The 18,421-nt window shown below is 42.1% G+C and overlaps 2 protein-coding genes across 2 annotated transcripts in view; both read left to right on the forward strand.

The window, feature by feature from the left end:
- The first annotated feature begins 28 nt into the window (after positions 1-28).
- LOC142566418 (endoribonuclease LACTB2) lies at positions 29-1,138 on the forward strand. The gene has a single exon (XM_075677393.1). The coding sequence runs from the start codon at positions 167-169 to the stop codon at positions 1,001-1,003; it is 837 nt and encodes a 278-aa protein (XP_075533508.1). The 5' UTR covers positions 29-166; the 3' UTR covers positions 1,004-1,138.
- Positions 1,139-1,561: 423 nt separating this feature from the next.
- Positions 1,562-18,421, forward strand: part of flr (actin-interacting protein 1 flr) — a 66,955-nt gene continuing 50,095 nt past the window's right edge. Inside the window, exons 1-5 of the mRNA XM_075677387.1 lie at positions 1,562-1,712; positions 3,092-3,213; positions 17,062-17,152; positions 17,240-17,387; positions 17,457-17,637. Coding sequence (XP_075533502.1) covers positions 1,697-1,712; positions 3,092-3,213; positions 17,062-17,152; positions 17,240-17,387; positions 17,457-17,637 — 558 coding nt within the window. The 5' untranslated portion in view covers positions 1,562-1,696. The remainder of the gene's footprint in view (positions 1,713-3,091; positions 3,214-17,061; positions 17,153-17,239; positions 17,388-17,456; positions 17,638-18,421) is intronic.

The raw sequence follows: 18,421 nt of genomic DNA on the forward strand, positions 1-18,421 counted from the left end.
CAAACAACACTGTTACAGGTGCATGTGCAGCCGACGTTGGGTGCAGCGACCTTAGCGGCAGCCGCGGCCAGCGCTAATAGTGGGAGTCTGTGCATGAGTTAGCCAGTAGTGCAGCTGGTGCAGCAGCTGGCTGTTATTAAGAGTGTTAGTGGTGGTATATGGAAGTATGGCGACGCTCATTCCGAAGGTTTCTACTTTGACGTCTCGCATCATACGAGTTTTAGGATGTAACCCAGGCCCGATGACTCTGCAGGGAACTAATACGTATATTATTGGGACTGGTAAGGAGCGAATATTGCTCGATACCGGAGAGCCCGATGTCCCGGAGTATATCGAGACCCTCAAAGGCGTTCTGCGAGAGCGTGGCATATCGCTGCAGCAGATTATCGTAAGCCACTGGCATCTGGATCACGTGGGTGGTGTAGATGAAATACGTCGACAAGTTCAGCCAGGATGCATCGTGAAGAAGTATGCTTTTCGTGACGACAAGGCCGAACATGCATTTCAGTACTTAAATGACGGAGACTGGATTCGCACTGAAGGAGCGTCGCTCAAGGTAATCGCCACTCCAGGCCACACGCAGGACCATATAGTGCTGTATCTGGACGAAGAAAACGCCGTGTTTAGTGGAGACTGCATATTAGGCGAAGGGTCTGCGGTGTTTGAAGACTTCCATTCTTACATGGGCTCCCTGAACGCCATTCTAGCGATTAAGCCATCGATCATTTATCCGGGACACGGACCTGTGATTCCAGACCCGGAGACCAAGATTAAAGAATACATCGAGCACCGGCTTCAAAGGGAACGACAGATTCTTGACTGTCTGCCAAAGGCAGACAGCGGGTACAAATCAACCGCGGACATCGTCAAAGAAATTTACAAAGAGACGCCTGCCCATCTTCATACAGCTGCTGCACGGAACGTAGAACATCACCTGAACAAGTTAATTAAAGACGGGGAAGTTGTGAAAAGTGCCACGGACAGCGCTTACCGACGGGCGTGACTAAATATGTAATGGCAGGGAGCACTATGTGCAATATATTTTGTGTTACGAGTGATGTTTGGTTGCATTATATAAAATATTTTTGTAATTGTATATGAAAATAAAGTAGCACGGAGCTGTGATAATCATGTATTCCATGCCTGTATTCTCTTCGTGCTTGGTAGTAATTGAAATTTACTTTTTCGAAGTGTTGATTACTGCTGTACCTACATTTGTTTCCCTTCATTTTAATCACGACCTGACGCCTGCGTTCGTTTATTGTACGCGCTTCTATACTAATGAGTAAATAAAAAGTACACCGTCTACACATTTTGCCTGTAAATGCAGCGCATACTTTTCCAAGCACTCAGGGCCCAGCTGAATCACTCAACAAGTAAAGAACGCTGCTCCTTATCTGCCGAGGCCAAAAGAAAGACAAAAGTGGCCGCAAGTGTCAAGGACTCTGTAAGAGAAGACACCTTGACATGTAGCAGCTAAGTTTTTTATTTAGGGGGGACGGAGTAGGCCCTATTTTTGGCGCCACTCTGAAACGGACTCGGGTTGGCAGTGAAATCGAAACCGCCTTGCAGGCCGCCTCCCAGACCTCCCCCACAAGCGTGCACAAGCGACGCGGGAATAGGTGGGGTGCTGCGTTTCCGGTTCCGCTAAAGCGGCCAGGGAGGTGTTGCATACGCGGTGCGGCGAGTTGAAAGAATGTCGTACAAAAACAGTAAGTTTTACTTGCATGTTTATTAAGGCTTTTTGAATCAATCGCTTGTTTGCTGCGCATGCTTCGGTTAACTCCAGCTGTTCGTAGAGAATGGCAACGGCGACACTTCGGAAGGTCCTGTCTACCCGGCACCCCGGTGAACCGGCGCGGCCCGAGGTGCCAAAAACGGCACCAAGACATTTGAGAGCCGAGCTTCTGTTCAAGCTGTTTTGCAGACATTCTCTGTCTAGCCGCATCGAGTTTGCCGTTTCATTCGCAGCGCTCACTCTTTGTCGCTGTCTGATGTCTCAAAACGCCCTTTCGCAGCTGGCTGCATGCGCATTGTGTATATTTACTTTCTTTCGTTCGACAGAGCAAAGTTATTGTCGACAGAAGGCGGTCAACTAGCAAGCACGCTTGTCACTCTTCCATCGTTAGTTCCGGTACAAATTCAATGAAGGCTGCGTTGCAACATGTTCTGCGCTCTTTGTGTTTTCTGCGCTTTTTGCGGTCACTGATAAGTTTCAATATGACCTTATTGCTTGGCCACACCAAAGCTATGAATCATCGTTGTACCGAGCAGGCTTCCGCTTGCCTACTATGGAAGGAAGCCGTCGCCTTGGATGCGTGCACTTCTGGCTATCACGCTCAGTTCATGTAAATAATTAGCAAGCGTTTCGCGCCGCTTAACGACTCTGCTATTATGCTCGGGGGGCGGGGGGGGGGGAAGGGGGGGCGGTAAGCTACCGATCGGGACCACATCGGCATTTAACGCATGGCGATGCGATTTTTAGCACATTTTCTCATATGCAGCTGGTATAGTGGTGCGAGTTATTGAGAACGTGGTTTGCGTATCGTAAATATCGGAACGAGACTGAGATGCGTGCTCGATTACTTTGACTGGTGGGTTTTGTATCAATATCCTACTTTATGAAGTTAGAAAAATAATTTCATGTGATTATTGTTGCACTAATAAAATATCGCCTTCTTCGCATGAATTTGTGTTTTATGTTAAATGAGATTTTTTTGTTGCCTAGTCAAAAAAATTTGCTTCATTTCATTTTCTACACTAGGGAAATGTTTAAGTAAGTATTCCGGAAATAACCGGAATACTTAAGCATTTCCCGAGTTAACATTAAATGACACCATATGAGGTTGCTTGTGTCGAATTACGTCAGGAGCAAGTATTTGTTGTACCTCTGAAGTCTGAAAGTTCAGATATTGGGTCATTCTTTGCTTCTTACTAATTGGTGTCCAAACTATATCTATTTGAATACCTTCATGACTGTGGTATTGTTAATGCAGGCTTGGAATAGAATGTTCAGGTGTTTACATGCCACATTATAGTTTGCAATTTCGTGTTCACCCTATATTCACTACCAATGGTTGCACATTTTCAGGAAGCACATTTGCCACGCTGCCGCGCACTCAGCGTGGCATGCCTCTGGTCCTTGGGGGAGACCCAAAAGGGAAAAACTTTTTGTACACAAATGGGAACAGTGTGATCATTAGAGATATTGCTGTGAGTATTCATTCAGTTTATTCACATGTGTTAATGCCTGCACTTTGAAAAATAGCACTGTACTGTCGGCGATGGTCTTGCCATACTTGCAAGAAAGCACTCTGTGAAAGTATAATGATGCACAAAATAAACTGATCCTGTCGTCCACATTAAAGGGACACTAAAGTGAAAAATGATTTCTTCTGCATCAGTAAATTACCGTTCTACAACACCAAAAACACCACTCTTACAACGATAAGACGTTTGGTAAGCCAGAAAAAGCGCAAGAACGAAATACGGTTGGCGACGCCTCCTTAAGTTCCCGCCCCTGGGGGCTGTGACGTCTTGGATTTTGATAGCAGCTTCTAGGGCCTACTAATTATATATAGCGGCACAGATTGACTACATTGTGTTCTAAAGGAACCAAATATTAAACATGGCAAGCTTCGGGAACCTTTATTCAGCCAACGCGGCCCAAATGCGAAAACATACTTTGGAATCCCTGACGTCACGCTGACGTACCGGCGCTGGGGTTTCGGCACAAAATTCAAATACCGATACTTGGACCTTCATTTTCTCATCTAATAATCAAACAATTTTTTTAAAATAACTGCCTGCAAGGTTCTCAAACAATGCTTCATTAGTCTAAACTGATTTATTGTTTCGCTTTAGGGTCCCTTTAATATACATATGCACCACTGTACCTTTGGCTCTTGTGTCCCATTTACATATTGTCTACATAAAGTTAATGCTTTTCAAAATCACTGTGAACTAAAAATCAACCATGTATATTCAAGAGACCAGTGTATCCTTGCATGTCCAAGTGGCTCTGTGATGCATATATTGGTCTGCTTCCTGCAATAATAACGAGTATGCTAGCACTTGCCCAGTGTGCTTGCTTGACCTTGTTTATTCTTGTGCTTATTTTTCCTTTTTATTTTCATCCAGCTGTTTACTTTGCTTAAAAGTGAGAAGACATCAACTCAAGCTTTCAAAAATTGCTAATGCTTGGAGCTTTAGCCTTCTGAAACTACTAATAAGTGAACAAAATTCGGGATTTTCCTAGAAATGTATTCAGCTTCTGAGTTCTGCTATACATACACTGAGTGAATGTTAAAGATTACACTGCCAGTCTCTATTCCTCTTCATAAAATGAATAAAAGGTGTGTGTGTGTGTGTGTGTGTGTGTGTGTGTGTGTGTGTGTGTGTGTGTGTGTGTGTGTGTGTATATATATATATATATATATATATATATATATATATATATAATGTTGTTCCACACCAACTGTACCAACCTTGGTGCTCGATCATCTCCGATTTCTTTCTGAAAAAAATAGAAGTGCTTGTGTGCAATATGGAAAGTCATTCCATGAAATATTTTCCTGAAAAAATATTTTCTCGAACGTTCTTGTAAGGCATTACAGTACACACCATAAAAGATGTCACAAACTTTGTTCCATTAATAAAAAAAAATGTCAATTTTTGATCAAGAGATTAAAGTAAGGCCTTACATCCAAAATTGCATTAATCAAATGCATGGCCTTTCCTCCATTTTTTATAAGCCACTAAAGGGACACTAAAGCAAAACAACAAATCAGTTTAGACTAATGCAGCATTGTTTGAGAACCCTGCAGGCAGTCATTTCAAAAAGATAGTTTGATTATTAAATGAGAAAATGAAGTTCAAGTATCAGTATTTGAATTTCGCGCCGAAACCCCGGCGCCAGTACGTCAGCGTGACGTCGGGGATTCCAAAGTATGTTTTCGCATTTGGGCTGCGTTGGCTGAATAAAGGTTCCCGAAACTTGCCATGTTTAATATTTGGTTCCTTTAGAACACAGTGTAGTAAATCTGTACCGCTATATATATTTAGTAGGCCCTAGAAGATGCCATCAAAATTCAAGACGTCACAGCACCCAGGTGCGGGAACTTAAATAGGCGTCGCCACCCGTATTTCGTTTTTGCGCTTTTTCTGGCTTACCAAACGTCTTATTGTTGTAAGAGTGGTGTTTTTGGTGTTATAGAACGGTAATTTACTGATGCAGAAGAAATAATTTTTAACTTTAATGTCCCTTTAAATAAGGGAAAATTGGTCCATATTTGGGATGTAAAAAAAAGATGGCTTAATAGAAAAGCATTTTTAAAATTTTTACAGGCTAAGTGCCCAGGAGCTGTACTTTGCACAAAAATTGTTTTTAGGCAGATATATTGCATAGCAGTGCACACAGGCTACAATAAATACGAAAATAGCAAATTTTTTTAGCACAAATTGGACTGCGGCAATCCTAGTAAACATGCACGAAGTAGTGTTTCTGATAACGCTGTGTATTGTTTCTAAATGGGAACGTCTTATGAAATTAATTTTTGCCTTAGGCAAGAAAATAATTTTTTAAATTGTCTCCCTCTGTCTTTGTAATTTGCACCTGTTTCATCTCAAGCTGCAAAGCCTCTTTGCTGGAAATATATAGTGTATGGACACAAGCATTCCATGTGCCGATAGAGGAGTGCATATGGGGAGCCCGTACTACTCCTAACTTGATTTCTTTGCCGCTAGAAACAAAAAGATTTCCCCACTGATATATACGAGCAGCGTCAGTCAAGCACAATTTCAAACCCATGTTGCTGTATGTTGTTGACCTGTTTGTCGTCTTCACACTGCACTGGAAAATGCATAAACCTCTATGTGTTTGCTGTATGACAGCCTGCACTAATAAGCTTGGGTTGTGAAAGGTGGAGTAATTAACACGTTAGGATAACTAATTTTATGAGCAGCTTGTGAAAAGTGAAATAATTTACATGTTAAGATAACTAATTTTACAAGTCAACACAATCTTGTCTGAACGTTCCTGCCGAGTGACATTAGGCTTTTGTAGTGTCACGTCCCGTGATGTTTAAGTGCGCTTAGCCTAGGAAGATCATCAAAAAAAAAACTCTGGAAAAGAAAGCCATTTTGTTATTCTGTCATTGTGCCTGGGAAGAAATGTCATAAAGTTTGAGTGCTTGTGTTGTATTCATTCATTTTGAGAATGACACGCAACAGCAAGTATGGCTTGTAGCAACAATAGGATTGGGGTGCAGCTGTGTTCTCGGAAGGTACCGTGTGAAACGAGTTTTTCACTACAGTACGAAGCCATTGTCCTCTAAATAGAAATAAATAAATAAATAAATAAATGAAATAGAAACAAATGCTTTTTTTAAAATTTGTGGACTGTTCTTATGTTATATAGGGCTATGCTGTGTCAGACATCAGCCTCATTGGCTTTTCATCATCATCATCATCAGCCTGATTACGCCCACTGCAGGGCAAAGGCCTCTCCCATAATTCTCCAACTATCCCGTTCATGTACTAATTGTGGCCATGTTGTCCCTGCAAACTTCTTAATCTCATCCGCCCACCTAACTTTCTGCCGCCCCCTGCTACGCTTCCCTTCCCTTGGAATCCAGTCCGTAGCCCTTAATGACCATCGGTTATCTTCCCTCCTCATTACATGTCCAGCCCATGCCCATTTCTTTTTCTTGATTTCAACTAAGATATCAGTAACTTGCGTTTGTTCCCTCACCCAATCTGTTCTTTTCTTATCCCTTAACGTTACACCTATCATTCTTCTTTCCATAGCTCGTTGTGTCGTCTTCAATTTAAGTAGAACCCTTTTCGTAAGCCTCCAGGTTTCTGCCCCGTACGTGAGTACTGGTAAGACACGGCTGGTTATATACTTTTCTCTTGAGCAATAATGGCAACCTGCTGTTCATGATCTGAGAATGCCTGCCAAACGCACCCCAGCCCATTCTTATTCTTCTGATTATTTCAGTCTCATGATCCAGATCAGCAATCACTACCTGTCCTAAGTAGACATATTCCCTTACCACTTCCAGTGCCTCACTACCTATCGTAAACTGCTGTTCTCTTCCGAGACTGTTAAACATTACTTTAGTTTTCTGCAGATTAATTTTTAGACCCACCCTTCGGCTTTGCCTCTCCAGGTCAGTGAGCATGCATTGCAGTTGGTCCCCTGAGTTACTAAGTAAGGCAATATCATCAGCGAATCGCAAGTTACTAAGGTATTCTCCATTGACTCTTATCCCCAATTCTTCCCAATCCAGGTCTCTGAATACCTCCTGTAAACACGCTGTGAATAGCGTTGGAGAGATCGTATCTCCCTGCCTGACGCCTTTCTTTATTGGGATTTTGTTGCTTTCTTTATGGAGGACTACGGTGGCTGTGGAGCCTCTATAGATATCTTTCAGTATCTTTACATACGGCTCGTCTACACCCTGATTCCGCAATGCCTCCATGACTGTTGAGGTTTCGACTGAATCAAAGGCTTTCTCGTAATCAATGAAAGCTATATATAAAGGTTGGTTATATTCCGCACATTTTTCTATCACCTGATTGATAGTGTGAATATGGTCAATTGTTGAGTAGCCTTTACGGAATCCTGCCTGGTCCTTTGGTTGACGGAAGTCTAAGGTGTTCCTGATTTTATTTGCAATTGCCTTAGTAAATACTTTGTAGGCAACGGACAGTAAGCTGATCGGTCTATAATTTTTCAAGTCTTTGGCGTCCCCTTTCTTATGGATTAGGATTATGTTAGTGTTTTTCCAAGATTCTGGTACGCTCGAAGTCATGAGGCATTGCGTATGGAGGGTGGCCAGTTTCTCTAGAACAATCTGCCCACCATCCTTCGACAAATCTGCTGTTACCTGATCCTCCCCAAGGCTTTCTTTACTTCTTTCGGCGTTACTTGTGGTATTTCAAATTCCTCTAGACTATTCTCTCTTCCATTATCGTTGTGGGTGCCACTGGTGTTGTATAAATCTCTATAGAACTGCTCAGCCACTTGAACGATCTCATCCATATTAGTAATGATATTGCCGGCTTTGTCTCTTAACATTGGCTTTTATTTTCTCATAATTTGACATGCTTTTTTCAGTTTTCATTTAAAAACAAAAGTTTTTTTTTTTTGTTCAGCAAACATAATTTTGTAGATAAACACTAACTGAAATTTTAGGGCATATAATTTTTTACTTTTATGTTATCATTCACTATAGCTAGTTCACAATTTTCTTTTAGACTAGAATGGGTAGTATAACTGCATATCGCCCTCTGCATCACTGCGGTTGTATCCAATACACAAAATAACAAAGCTTTAGGGTATCAGTCTAGTATGGAGCCAGTGCCCACATGGCAATGTGAATTTGTAGGAATGAACAGTGAGTGCATTTGATATTCGAACACAAATAGAATAAGAGCACCAACGAATTAAAAAAAGCAATAGGTAGATGGGACCCCACATTGCCACCAGTGCTCTTCCCTGGTTCATGCGCCACAGCGGCCGCAGCGAGAAGACTGCATTGATCAGAGATCCCCCTCCCCACTGCTCCATTTGCTCGAGCGACAAGCTTGGGGTAATAGGCTGACACGTCACCTTCACCTCGCGAAGCTCAGTATCCAAGCAGCTGTAGGGTCACAGCTTCACGCTGAGTGTCATTGTCTAGTTGATTTGCTTGCAATGTCCACTTTTTAACAAAAATCATGCTCCCAGGAAAAATTCTCCATATTTTGTTTTGTTGTTTGCAGTTTAAACCAAAAAACACAAAGCCCTATGACTATAAAGAATGAAAGAACGAAATTTTTTTAAGGTGTTGGCACACTTTGGTAAGTGACTGAAAAAAAAAAAACAGGGAGCACCCAATGAAACACGTTGTGGGGCTAGTTGGTGCATAGCTTTAAAAAAAAATGAAGCGCCAATGGTAATGGCACACATAGAAGGAACAAGAAAGACCCCTCTCCCATGGCTATATAATCAGCCACCTTTGACTTCAATAAACAGTTGCAAGTAGCGCCGTGTCCTGTCTTTTTGTTCCTTCTATGTGTGCCGTTACCGTTGGCGCTTAATTTTTTTGAAAGCAGTCCCCCTCTCCCATGGCTATATAATCAGCCACCTTTGACTTCAATAAACAGTTGTAGCGCCGTTTCTTGTCTTTTTGTTCTTTCTATGTGTGCCGTTACCATTGGCGCTTCATTATTTTTAAAGCACCCAATGAAACATGCGCTCTGATCAGGTGCTGTGTGCACACTACAGGAAAATATTTTGTCAATGTGCGTATTATAGCTTTGCCCATATTTCCATTAGGCACTTTGTTTGGAATTCAACCTTGGAAAGCGTAACGTCACTCAGCAGGAACATTCAGTCAGGATTCTGTTGACTCATAAAATTATGAGCAGTAAACAGCGCTAAACAACAGGACAGAGAGAGGGACACAGACAACAGCGCTGACTAGCAACCGAATGTCTTTGTCGTTTCAGTCAGCATGTATATACTCCACCGCTATCTCAAAGCATAGAATCAACAGAATTGGGCATGCGCAGGGGCAAAAATTGCAATTAATGCAATAGGAAGGCAATCTCCTTCGGAAGGAGAGAAATGGAGGGAAGGCTTACACATGCTTCACCGCTATTATGAATGTGGAACGCTTCGGAAATAAAACGTGCGCCGTCATCGCAATATTTTGACAAGTAGGTCACATGTTTAGAAGATGGCTTTCAGCCGCATTCATTGCAATGCAGTGATAATTGACCATCTCTAGCTCGTTTTTGAACTTTGTTTGAGTATTCGCGCATGCGGTCATTGATGCACCACCCTGTTTGACTGATATAAGGACGCTTGCATGAAAGAGGACTCTCATAAACCACACAGTCACAACAGTCAACAACAAACCTTTGCCTGTGCTACTTTTCACAACTTTTTTTTGTTGTTCTCGGTCACCCGATTGACTTGATGGCACGGGCTACCTAACTTATTTCTGGCAGTGAATAGCAACCTAATGCCTGCCCTGCTGGCAACCTTTTTGAGATTATGCGCAACCTGGTGCACATATGGGATAACCACAACCATTTGTCATGAGCGATTCTCAGATTGAGTAGCTGTCGATTGCTTTCTTTTAAGGCTTGGTGCAAGGCTTTCAGCGATGCTAGTTAAAAGCGGTAACGGGAAACCTGCGAGCTTCAGCCTGGCTATTTGCAATTCAAAGCTTGCATCTACTTGGTGGTCACAAGACCTGATGAGGGCCACCTTATGCAAGATCTTGCGATACCGGGTTTAACTATCTTTGAGTGCGCGGAGGAAAGGGGAAGAAGGATCTTATGGGGACCGAAGACCATAACCCCAACATGCACGATTGCTTTGAGAACGATGGCTCCAAGTCTAAGAAACGCAGCTTGTTGTCTGACGAATGCTCCGTGGTCAATTCAAAAGACTCTAAAACTATCTGGAACAGGTCAAATATTATAGCAGCAGCAGGTTGCACGCAGTAGTGTTAGTATTGTAAAAAAAATTGAAAAGTCATCAATGTATCACATCACTTCTACAGTGCTTATCTGGCTGAGCTTAGTTCTAAGATTGCGGTCGTAGCTGGCCAATAAAATGCCGCTAAGAACAGGGGCTATACATGAACCGATGCACACACCTTTCTTTTGTATAAAAAGCTTATCCTCCATGGAGACGAAAGTAGAAAGCATGTAAAACCTTAAGAACTCTAAAAACCTGTCGACATTGATACCACATGTATTCTGAAACTTAAGAACGACGTATTTGCCAATGCAATGGCCAACTTCGATGCATACATCTTCTTGAGGCAAAGAGTAATATAAGTCCTTGATGTCCACTAAAAAAGCTCGGACAGCCTTAGGACATTCCTCACGTAGAATGGTGGAGACAATACCTGGCGTCTTTATATGAGGAAGGGGTCACCAAAGTCGAGGAGGCACAAAAACTTTTGCAGGGACACTCCCACTTGTTGTTACCAGGTTCCACGCTCAGAAACAATGGCCCGAAAAGGGCACAGTTCCTTGTGAGCCTTGGTGCTGAAAAACACAGAAAGACTGGTTCCTTTGCAGGCTTTTATGAAGCAGGCCAGTTTCAAGAGTCCAGATTTTTCGCAAAGCTGAACGGCCCTTGTTTTCATCTTCGCAGGAGCCGCTCTATGCACTTCCTTGAAGTTGCCTAGAATGGCAGTGCCTCAATGACTGCATGTGCGAACACTCAAACAAAGTTCAAAAACGAGCTAGAGATAGTCAGTTATCACTGCATTGCAATGAATGCTGCTGCAAGCCGTCTTTTAAAGATGTGACCTATCTGTCAAAATGCCGCGATGACCACGCACGTCTTATTTCCGAAACTTTCCACATTCATAATAGCGGTGAAGCATGTGTAAGCCTTCCCTCCATTTCTCTCCTTCTGAAGGAGATTGCCTTCCTATCGCATTAATTGCAATTTTCGCCCCTGGGCATGCTGAATTCTGTTGATTCTGTGCTTTGAGATACCGTGGAGTATGTATATGCTGACTGAAAGAATAAAGACACTTGGTTGTTAGTCAACGCTGTTGTCTGTGTCCCTCTCTTTTCCCGGTTGTTTAGCGCTGTTTACTGCTCGTAATCATGAACAAACCAGCAGTGGCGTAGCCAAAAATTTCATTCGGACGGGGGGGGGGGGGGGGGAGCTCACGTTACAGCTCGACCTCCTCCTTATAGAATTTGTCGAGAGATCAAATACATGAATAATAACTGCATTGCAAATGCCAAAGATGCTGCAAATGAATTGTTGAACGCTACGCACTGTCAAGACAAGTAAAATATGTATTTCTTTCATGAAAGAATATACTCGTATGTCCCAAAAATTGTGTCCAAAATAACTGATATCAATGCTCCCATGTATTTTGTTTATTTAATAAGTAAAGAAAATATCATACGAACTTTAGAACTATATCAGTTCGAAACCAGCAAACAGTGCATGCCGCTGATATGAAAAACGTAAAGGCCATGAAATGAAAAAGTTGAGGACAGATATTTTTATGAAACTTTGTCATGCAAGAAGCTTGCTTAGATTTTTGTACATATACAACGGCCAAGGAAAAATCTCAGTGATGCTGTCCTTCGTTTCAATGTATTGCCCAGGAGGAGCTGTCACCGGTCGTGTATTGCGAGTGATTGCACCGAAATTATAGTCGCAACAGAGAGCACATATAAAAAGCAGGAGTTCTGCAAAATATACTAGGGCGAGCCAAATGAAAGTGAGCCAATGCAAATATATGACAAATGTGGCACTTTATTTAAAGGTGGTCTCCATAAGCATTGAGAGAATTGTCCCGCTGACTAATGAAGCGCGTTATTCCCATCTCAAAGTTCCTTGGGTTGCTGCTTCAAAAAGTGTGCAACTGACTCCTTCACGTCATTGTCCGACACGAATCTGGTTCCCTTGAGCTGTTTTTTTTAATTGTTCCAAATTGTGGAAGTCGCAAGGTGACAGGTCTGGGCTGTATGGTGGATGTTCCAGCGTTTCCCACTTGAACTTTGCCAGTTTTGTGTTAACCACATCAACGGCGTGGGGACGGGCATTGTCATGGAGCAAGATGACCTCATTCTTCAATTTTCCACATCGTTTGTTGTTGATTGCGACACGCAGCTGATCCATCATTTCACAATATCAGAAACTATTGATAGTCTCTCCAAGTTTAGCAAATTTGATCAGGAATGGCCCCTGGCAATCGAAAAAAAAAGAAGTCAACAACACCTTTCCGGCGGAAGCCGGAAAGGTGTTGACGGCCTTTGCTTTCTTTGGGGGTGATGAATTCGAATGTTTTCACGATAAGCATTGTCATCGTGTTTCAGGCTCGTAATAGTGGCACCGTGATTCGTCCCCAGTTACAATTGCAGACAAGAAGTCGTCACCCTCGTTGTGATACCGGATCACATGAGTCAAGGCAGTGCTGAACCTCAGTCTTCTGGCGGTGGTTCAAAATCTTGGGCATCCATTGTGCACAAAAGAGCCGATAACTGAGATGTTCGTGAATTTATGTGTGAACCGAACCGTGAGCGACCTTCAACATGCTCTGCCAGTTCATCAATGCTTATCCTCCGTTCTTGTCTAATCAGCTCGTCAACCTTTGAAATTGCATTGAGGGTGACTGCACGGTGGCTTTGGCCAGGTCTTGGATCGTCTTTGCAACTTTTACGTCCTTCTTTGAACCGTTTGCTCCAACGCTTCACAGTGACCAATGAAATGCAATGTTCAACATATACGGCAGCCATACGGCGACTAATTTCTTTTTGGGAAACACCTTCAGCTGTCGAAAGCCTCACAACACCACGCTGTTCAGCTTTTGGAGCATCCGTTATGTCACCCAACCATGTTTAGCGCAGTGTATGAAAGCATTAAATAATATTTATCCTTACACCTGCATGTCACTTTTCTAAATGAGAGGTGCCTGTGTGTGCTATGTGCATGCCTGGCACGTAATGAATTTCGTGGGGTGAATTGGCTCTCTTTCATTTGACTCGCCCTTGTACATTAGAAATGTGAAGATACTGCTTGATAAAAGGCAAAAAAGTGTTACGGGAAACAAAGTTCAATCAACGTTACACAAAACCTCGCAACAAGATATTTAAATATATGTATAAGTCTCCTATAAATCTACATATCTAAGAAAACGTCACTGTATATAACGCGTCAAAAGAGGCAAATACGTTGGGCAATCACAGATTCACAGATCACAATCCGTCGAGTCCGCACAGTGATGGCAGTGAGTGACTATTGTTTCTTTTACTTGTCTAATAGCCAGAAGGCGTCCAAAATTCTGCCAGGCAAAAACTCGGCCAGACAAAAATGAATGCGCACTGAAGTGCGCCACGTGGTGGTCGAGGCAACACGAGAAAAACGTATGCGTTCTAGCTAGCTGGCTGGCTCTGGCAACCCGCGGGTAGCGTGAGCAAGAAAATTGGAAGAGGTTCAATGTGTCCTCGCGAATAAAAGTCAAAGTAGAAAAATAAATAAGAACGTAGTTACCTTTGCTGGCTTTACTGTCTTGACATGGATGCGTTGGCGCAGGTGAAAAAAAAATGTTGATATTCTTTTCTGTGACATGATGGCACAAATGAACCACCACAACGCATAGTCTCATCGGACCTCGCTGCGTGCTTTGCCAACTTGTCTGATAGTGTGTTTAGTTGGCTTGTCTCATTGTATGGTCCGATGTACGACTTTAGAAAAGTTAATGCACCTTTGGCGTCGTGTGTTTATAACATTAAACCCACAATATTCCGTAATTGAAAATCTAAAACACAACTTCCGGAATGTCAATGCACCTTTCACATCAAAAGTTTGAGAACTTTATACCCATAAAGTATCGGAATTGAAATCCATGCGCTCTGTTGATTACGCGGCCTCCGCGAGATGCCGCGACAAGCCCGCTCTCCATCAAAACGCCCTTGAAACTTTGTGCTCGTATGGGGTTTCTTGCGTTATGCGACTCCTGGTGCATGGCCGTTGCCACGAAATCCAGCCCGATTTCACATTGTTCGCACTGAAATGTCCTTTGGAGTGTGAAAAAGACATTCTAGACAAAATCCAGAATGATTTCTGGTGTTGGGGGGTTGTTTTGGGCGGCGGTGCATGATATCCCGAAAAAATTTCGGGGGGAGGGGGGGGGGCTGCAGCCCCATAAGCCCCCGCCTGGCTACGCCCCTGCCAACCAGCCCAAATGAATACTCTTCGTCATAAAACTAGTTATCTTAACGTGATCTTTACTTCTGTTAATTATTGCACCTTTCACAACTTGAGCTTTTTAGTGCAGATAGTCGTATAGCAAACAATAGGTGTTGATGAGCCGTCTGGTGCTGTGTGAAGATGCCAAGGAGGTCGACAAGAGACAGCGACATGGGGTTTTACTTATGCTTGACTGACATGGCTACTCGTATATAGCTGTGAAGCAAAACTTTTTTCACCCAGTGGTGAAGAAATGAACTTGGAAGGAGTGCAGGCTCCCTATATGCTTTCCTCTATTGGCACATGAACGCTCGTGCCCATACATTATGTATTTGCTGCCAAGAGGTTTTGCTACTTACACAAAACAGATGTAAATTTGAGAGCAGCAGAAGACAATTTAAAAAATAGTTTGTTTTGCCTAAACAAAATTGATTTGATAAAGCTTTCTCACTTTAGAAACAGCACACTGTGCAATCAGAAGCGCTATTTAGCATATTTCTAGTAGGCTCACCGCAGTGTTCAATTAACCCGCTGTTGTTGGTTAGTGGCTTTGGTGTTGCCCTGCTAAGCACGAGGTCGCGGGATCAAATCCCGGCCATGGTGGCCACATTTCGACGGGGTCTAAATGCAAAAACTTCAGTTTGCTTAGCTTTAGGTGCACGTTAAAGAACCCCAGGTGGTCAAAATTCATCCAGAGTCCTCCACGGCGGCATGCCTCTTAATCAGATTGTAATTTTGGCACATATAACACCATGATATCATTTATTTTGTTTTTTTTTTCAGTGTTCAATCGGCATGTAAACATAGCGAAAAAATGAGTGCTTATCGTATTTACCATCGCCTGTGCGCACTGCTGCGCAATGTATCTGCCTAAAAACATTTTTTTATGTAAAGTACAGCTCCTGGGTACCTAGCATGTAAAAATGCATAAAATGTTATTGTAATGAGCAATTAAAAAATATTCAAAACATGGACCATTTTCTCCCTTTTTAACGGCTTCTAAAAAATCAAGGTAAGGCCATATATTCTGTTAATACAATTTTAGGTGTGAGGCCTATCTGTAGCCTCATGAGAAAAAATAGTCTTGATTTTTCATTAATAGAAGAAGTGTGTGAAAATGACTTTTATGGTGCATACTTTCATGCCTTTATGAGAAAGTTGCGGTGGTGCTTGAACTGGTGAAAAAATTTTTTTGTGGGAAAATTATTTTCTGGAATGACTTTATGTTGTAAGCAAGTGGCTAAAATTTTAATAAGAAATTGCAGATGGTCATGTGCCAAGGTTGGTACAGTTGGCGTAAGATGACCCATACAGGGGTGATCATTTTTAAGTTTTACAGAAATTAAAAAATTTTTGTGTTCCAAATAACATAATTCTAGTCCTTGAACTGGGTTATTCAGATAGGCAGACGTTACTTGCATGAGAAATTGAAACACATATTCAAATAATTAACTAAAATTCTCTAATTAACTTCATAAATTACGGTACATATTGTATAAAAGTATCTACCAAAACTGCTGGAGCTCTTCCAAAAAGAAGTGTAAAGCAAAATATTTTACAATGATGATTGGGATGATAATTTCTCCCAGCTGCAACATAGTGCTCACAAGAGCCACACTTTATGTTAAACATCAAACAGTGCTTAGCGGTATGATTTCTGTAACGTGACATTTCAATGGCAATTCAAGTACAATGTGAGCATGCATTGAATTGCACAGGCTTAAACCAGAAACTCATAAACTCAACACCGGGGTGACAAATGCATAGAGCTAATAGAGACTGGATTACTCTCAACAAAATTTGGAAAAGTTCACTGGTTGGTAGGCTTCTCCTGATGGGAGGTCTGGATGGTGAAGACAGGCCATTGGCAGTGGCAAGAATGGCTAAAATGGCAAGAGGGCAAAGTTAAATTGTAAATGTGGCATCTCAAGCACAAAGGAAATATTAGAAATTGACAAAATCATTTCCCCATGAAGAAATAATTTATCAAAATCTGAAAACTGTATAAAAGAAACTGGCCACTTGTAGAAGAACAATTTATTTTGCTAAATAGATACACAAAAAATGTCAATTTCAGCTGGAAAACCATCATTGGTCATTGGAATCATTGGTCAAGCTATTCAAAGGGACTGGGAAGTTTAAGAAAAATGTTATGAATGTGGTTGATTCACTCTTGCTAACTGCTTTTTATGGGACATGAGGTTTAGGAAACTAGCACCACCTCAAACTTATACAGTGTAGTGCATCAGAAAAAAAAAAGAATGCAAAGTTCTAAGCAGTTATAGTAATCATAGTATGGTAGGTGCATTCAGCCTTGCTTGCCTTTTCAGAACCCATCACTCTGCGACATTTACACGGAGCATTCCCAAATGACAACTGTTGCCAAGTACTCGCCAAGTGGGTTCTATATTGCTTCAGCTGGTACGTCTGTAAATTACTGCATGCTCGTGCAAGTGCATGGTTTACTTTTACTTGCCATGCTTACTTTCATTGTTTCCCCTTTCCCAGATCAGACGGGGAAAATCCGTATTTGGGACACAGTCCAAAAGGAGCACATCTTGAAAAATGAGTTTCAACCGTTTGTTGGTATTGTCAAGGACCTGGCATGGTCTCCAGACAGCCAGAGAATCATGGCTGTGGGAGAAGGTCGTGAAAGGTGACTTCTGGCACTTGTGTTTCACGCATGGCAGTGATTGACAGATGTGTTGGCATTTGTCACTTGCAGGTTTGGCCATGTGTTCATGGCCGAGACAGGCACCTCGGTTGGTGAGATTGGAGGCCACAGCAAACAGATCAATTCCTGTGACTTCCGGCCCACACGACCCTTTCGCATTATCACTGGCAGTGAAGACAACACTGTTGGCATTTATGAGGGACCTCCTTTCAAGTACAAGCTGACAATCAGTGTAAGCACAGAAAATTATTGTATTTCCAAGTTCAACTTGTGGCGATTAAATGCAGAGCACTGCATCTGAAGCAGTCAGTGTGAATGGATTGTATGCTTTTGCTACTCTAGTGGCAACTTGTGCCAGTGTAGCTGTTTGTGAATTGAGCTCATTGCAGATATTTTCCTGAGCCACATTTAGATTTTTGCAAAAAGTCACTGCAGGATACTGATGATGTACAGCTATAATTTGATCCACTGTGCATCAACAATGAACAATATGTAATATACAGTCAATATGTAGGTCAAGTCCATTGCCTTATTTGACATAGAAGAAACGTACCATCCACGTCTCTTAAGATTACGTTTTATCTAGGTCAAATGCTTACAGAGGGCCCTGATCATGAGCAGGAAATTTATAGAATAAAAATGGGTTGGAGTGCATAAGGAAAATTACCAAATTGTGACTGGGAGCTTACTGCTGTCATTGAAAAGGAAAGTGTACAAACGCTGCATTCTACCGTTGCTATCATATGGGACAGAAACTTGCAAGTTAGAAAAGATCCTCAAGAACAGTTTAAGGACTGCATTAAGAACGATCAAACAAAAAATGTTAGGCCCAATGTTAAGAGACAGGAAGAGAGCGGTGGGGATCAAAGGGCAGACGGGAATAGCTGATATTCTATGAGGGCGAATCAGAAAGTCCTTTCTCCTATATTTTATTAGCCAAAATAAAGTACATAGAAGTAATTATCAACATACACACTAGTCTACATACCTTACACTATTCTTTCACTTAGTCCACA

This window comes from Dermacentor variabilis, unplaced genomic scaffold (assembly GCF_050947875.1).
Source record: "Dermacentor variabilis isolate Ectoservices unplaced genomic scaffold, ASM5094787v1 scaffold_12, whole genome shotgun sequence".
NCBI lineage: Eukaryota > Metazoa > Arthropoda > Arachnida > Ixodida > Ixodidae > Dermacentor > Dermacentor variabilis.

What these genes read in the sequence shown, in the direction of transcription:
- LOC142566418 (XM_075677393.1), top strand. Translation starts at nt 167, where the DNA reads ATGGCGACGCTCATTCCGAAGGTTTCTACTTTGACGTCTCGCATCATA.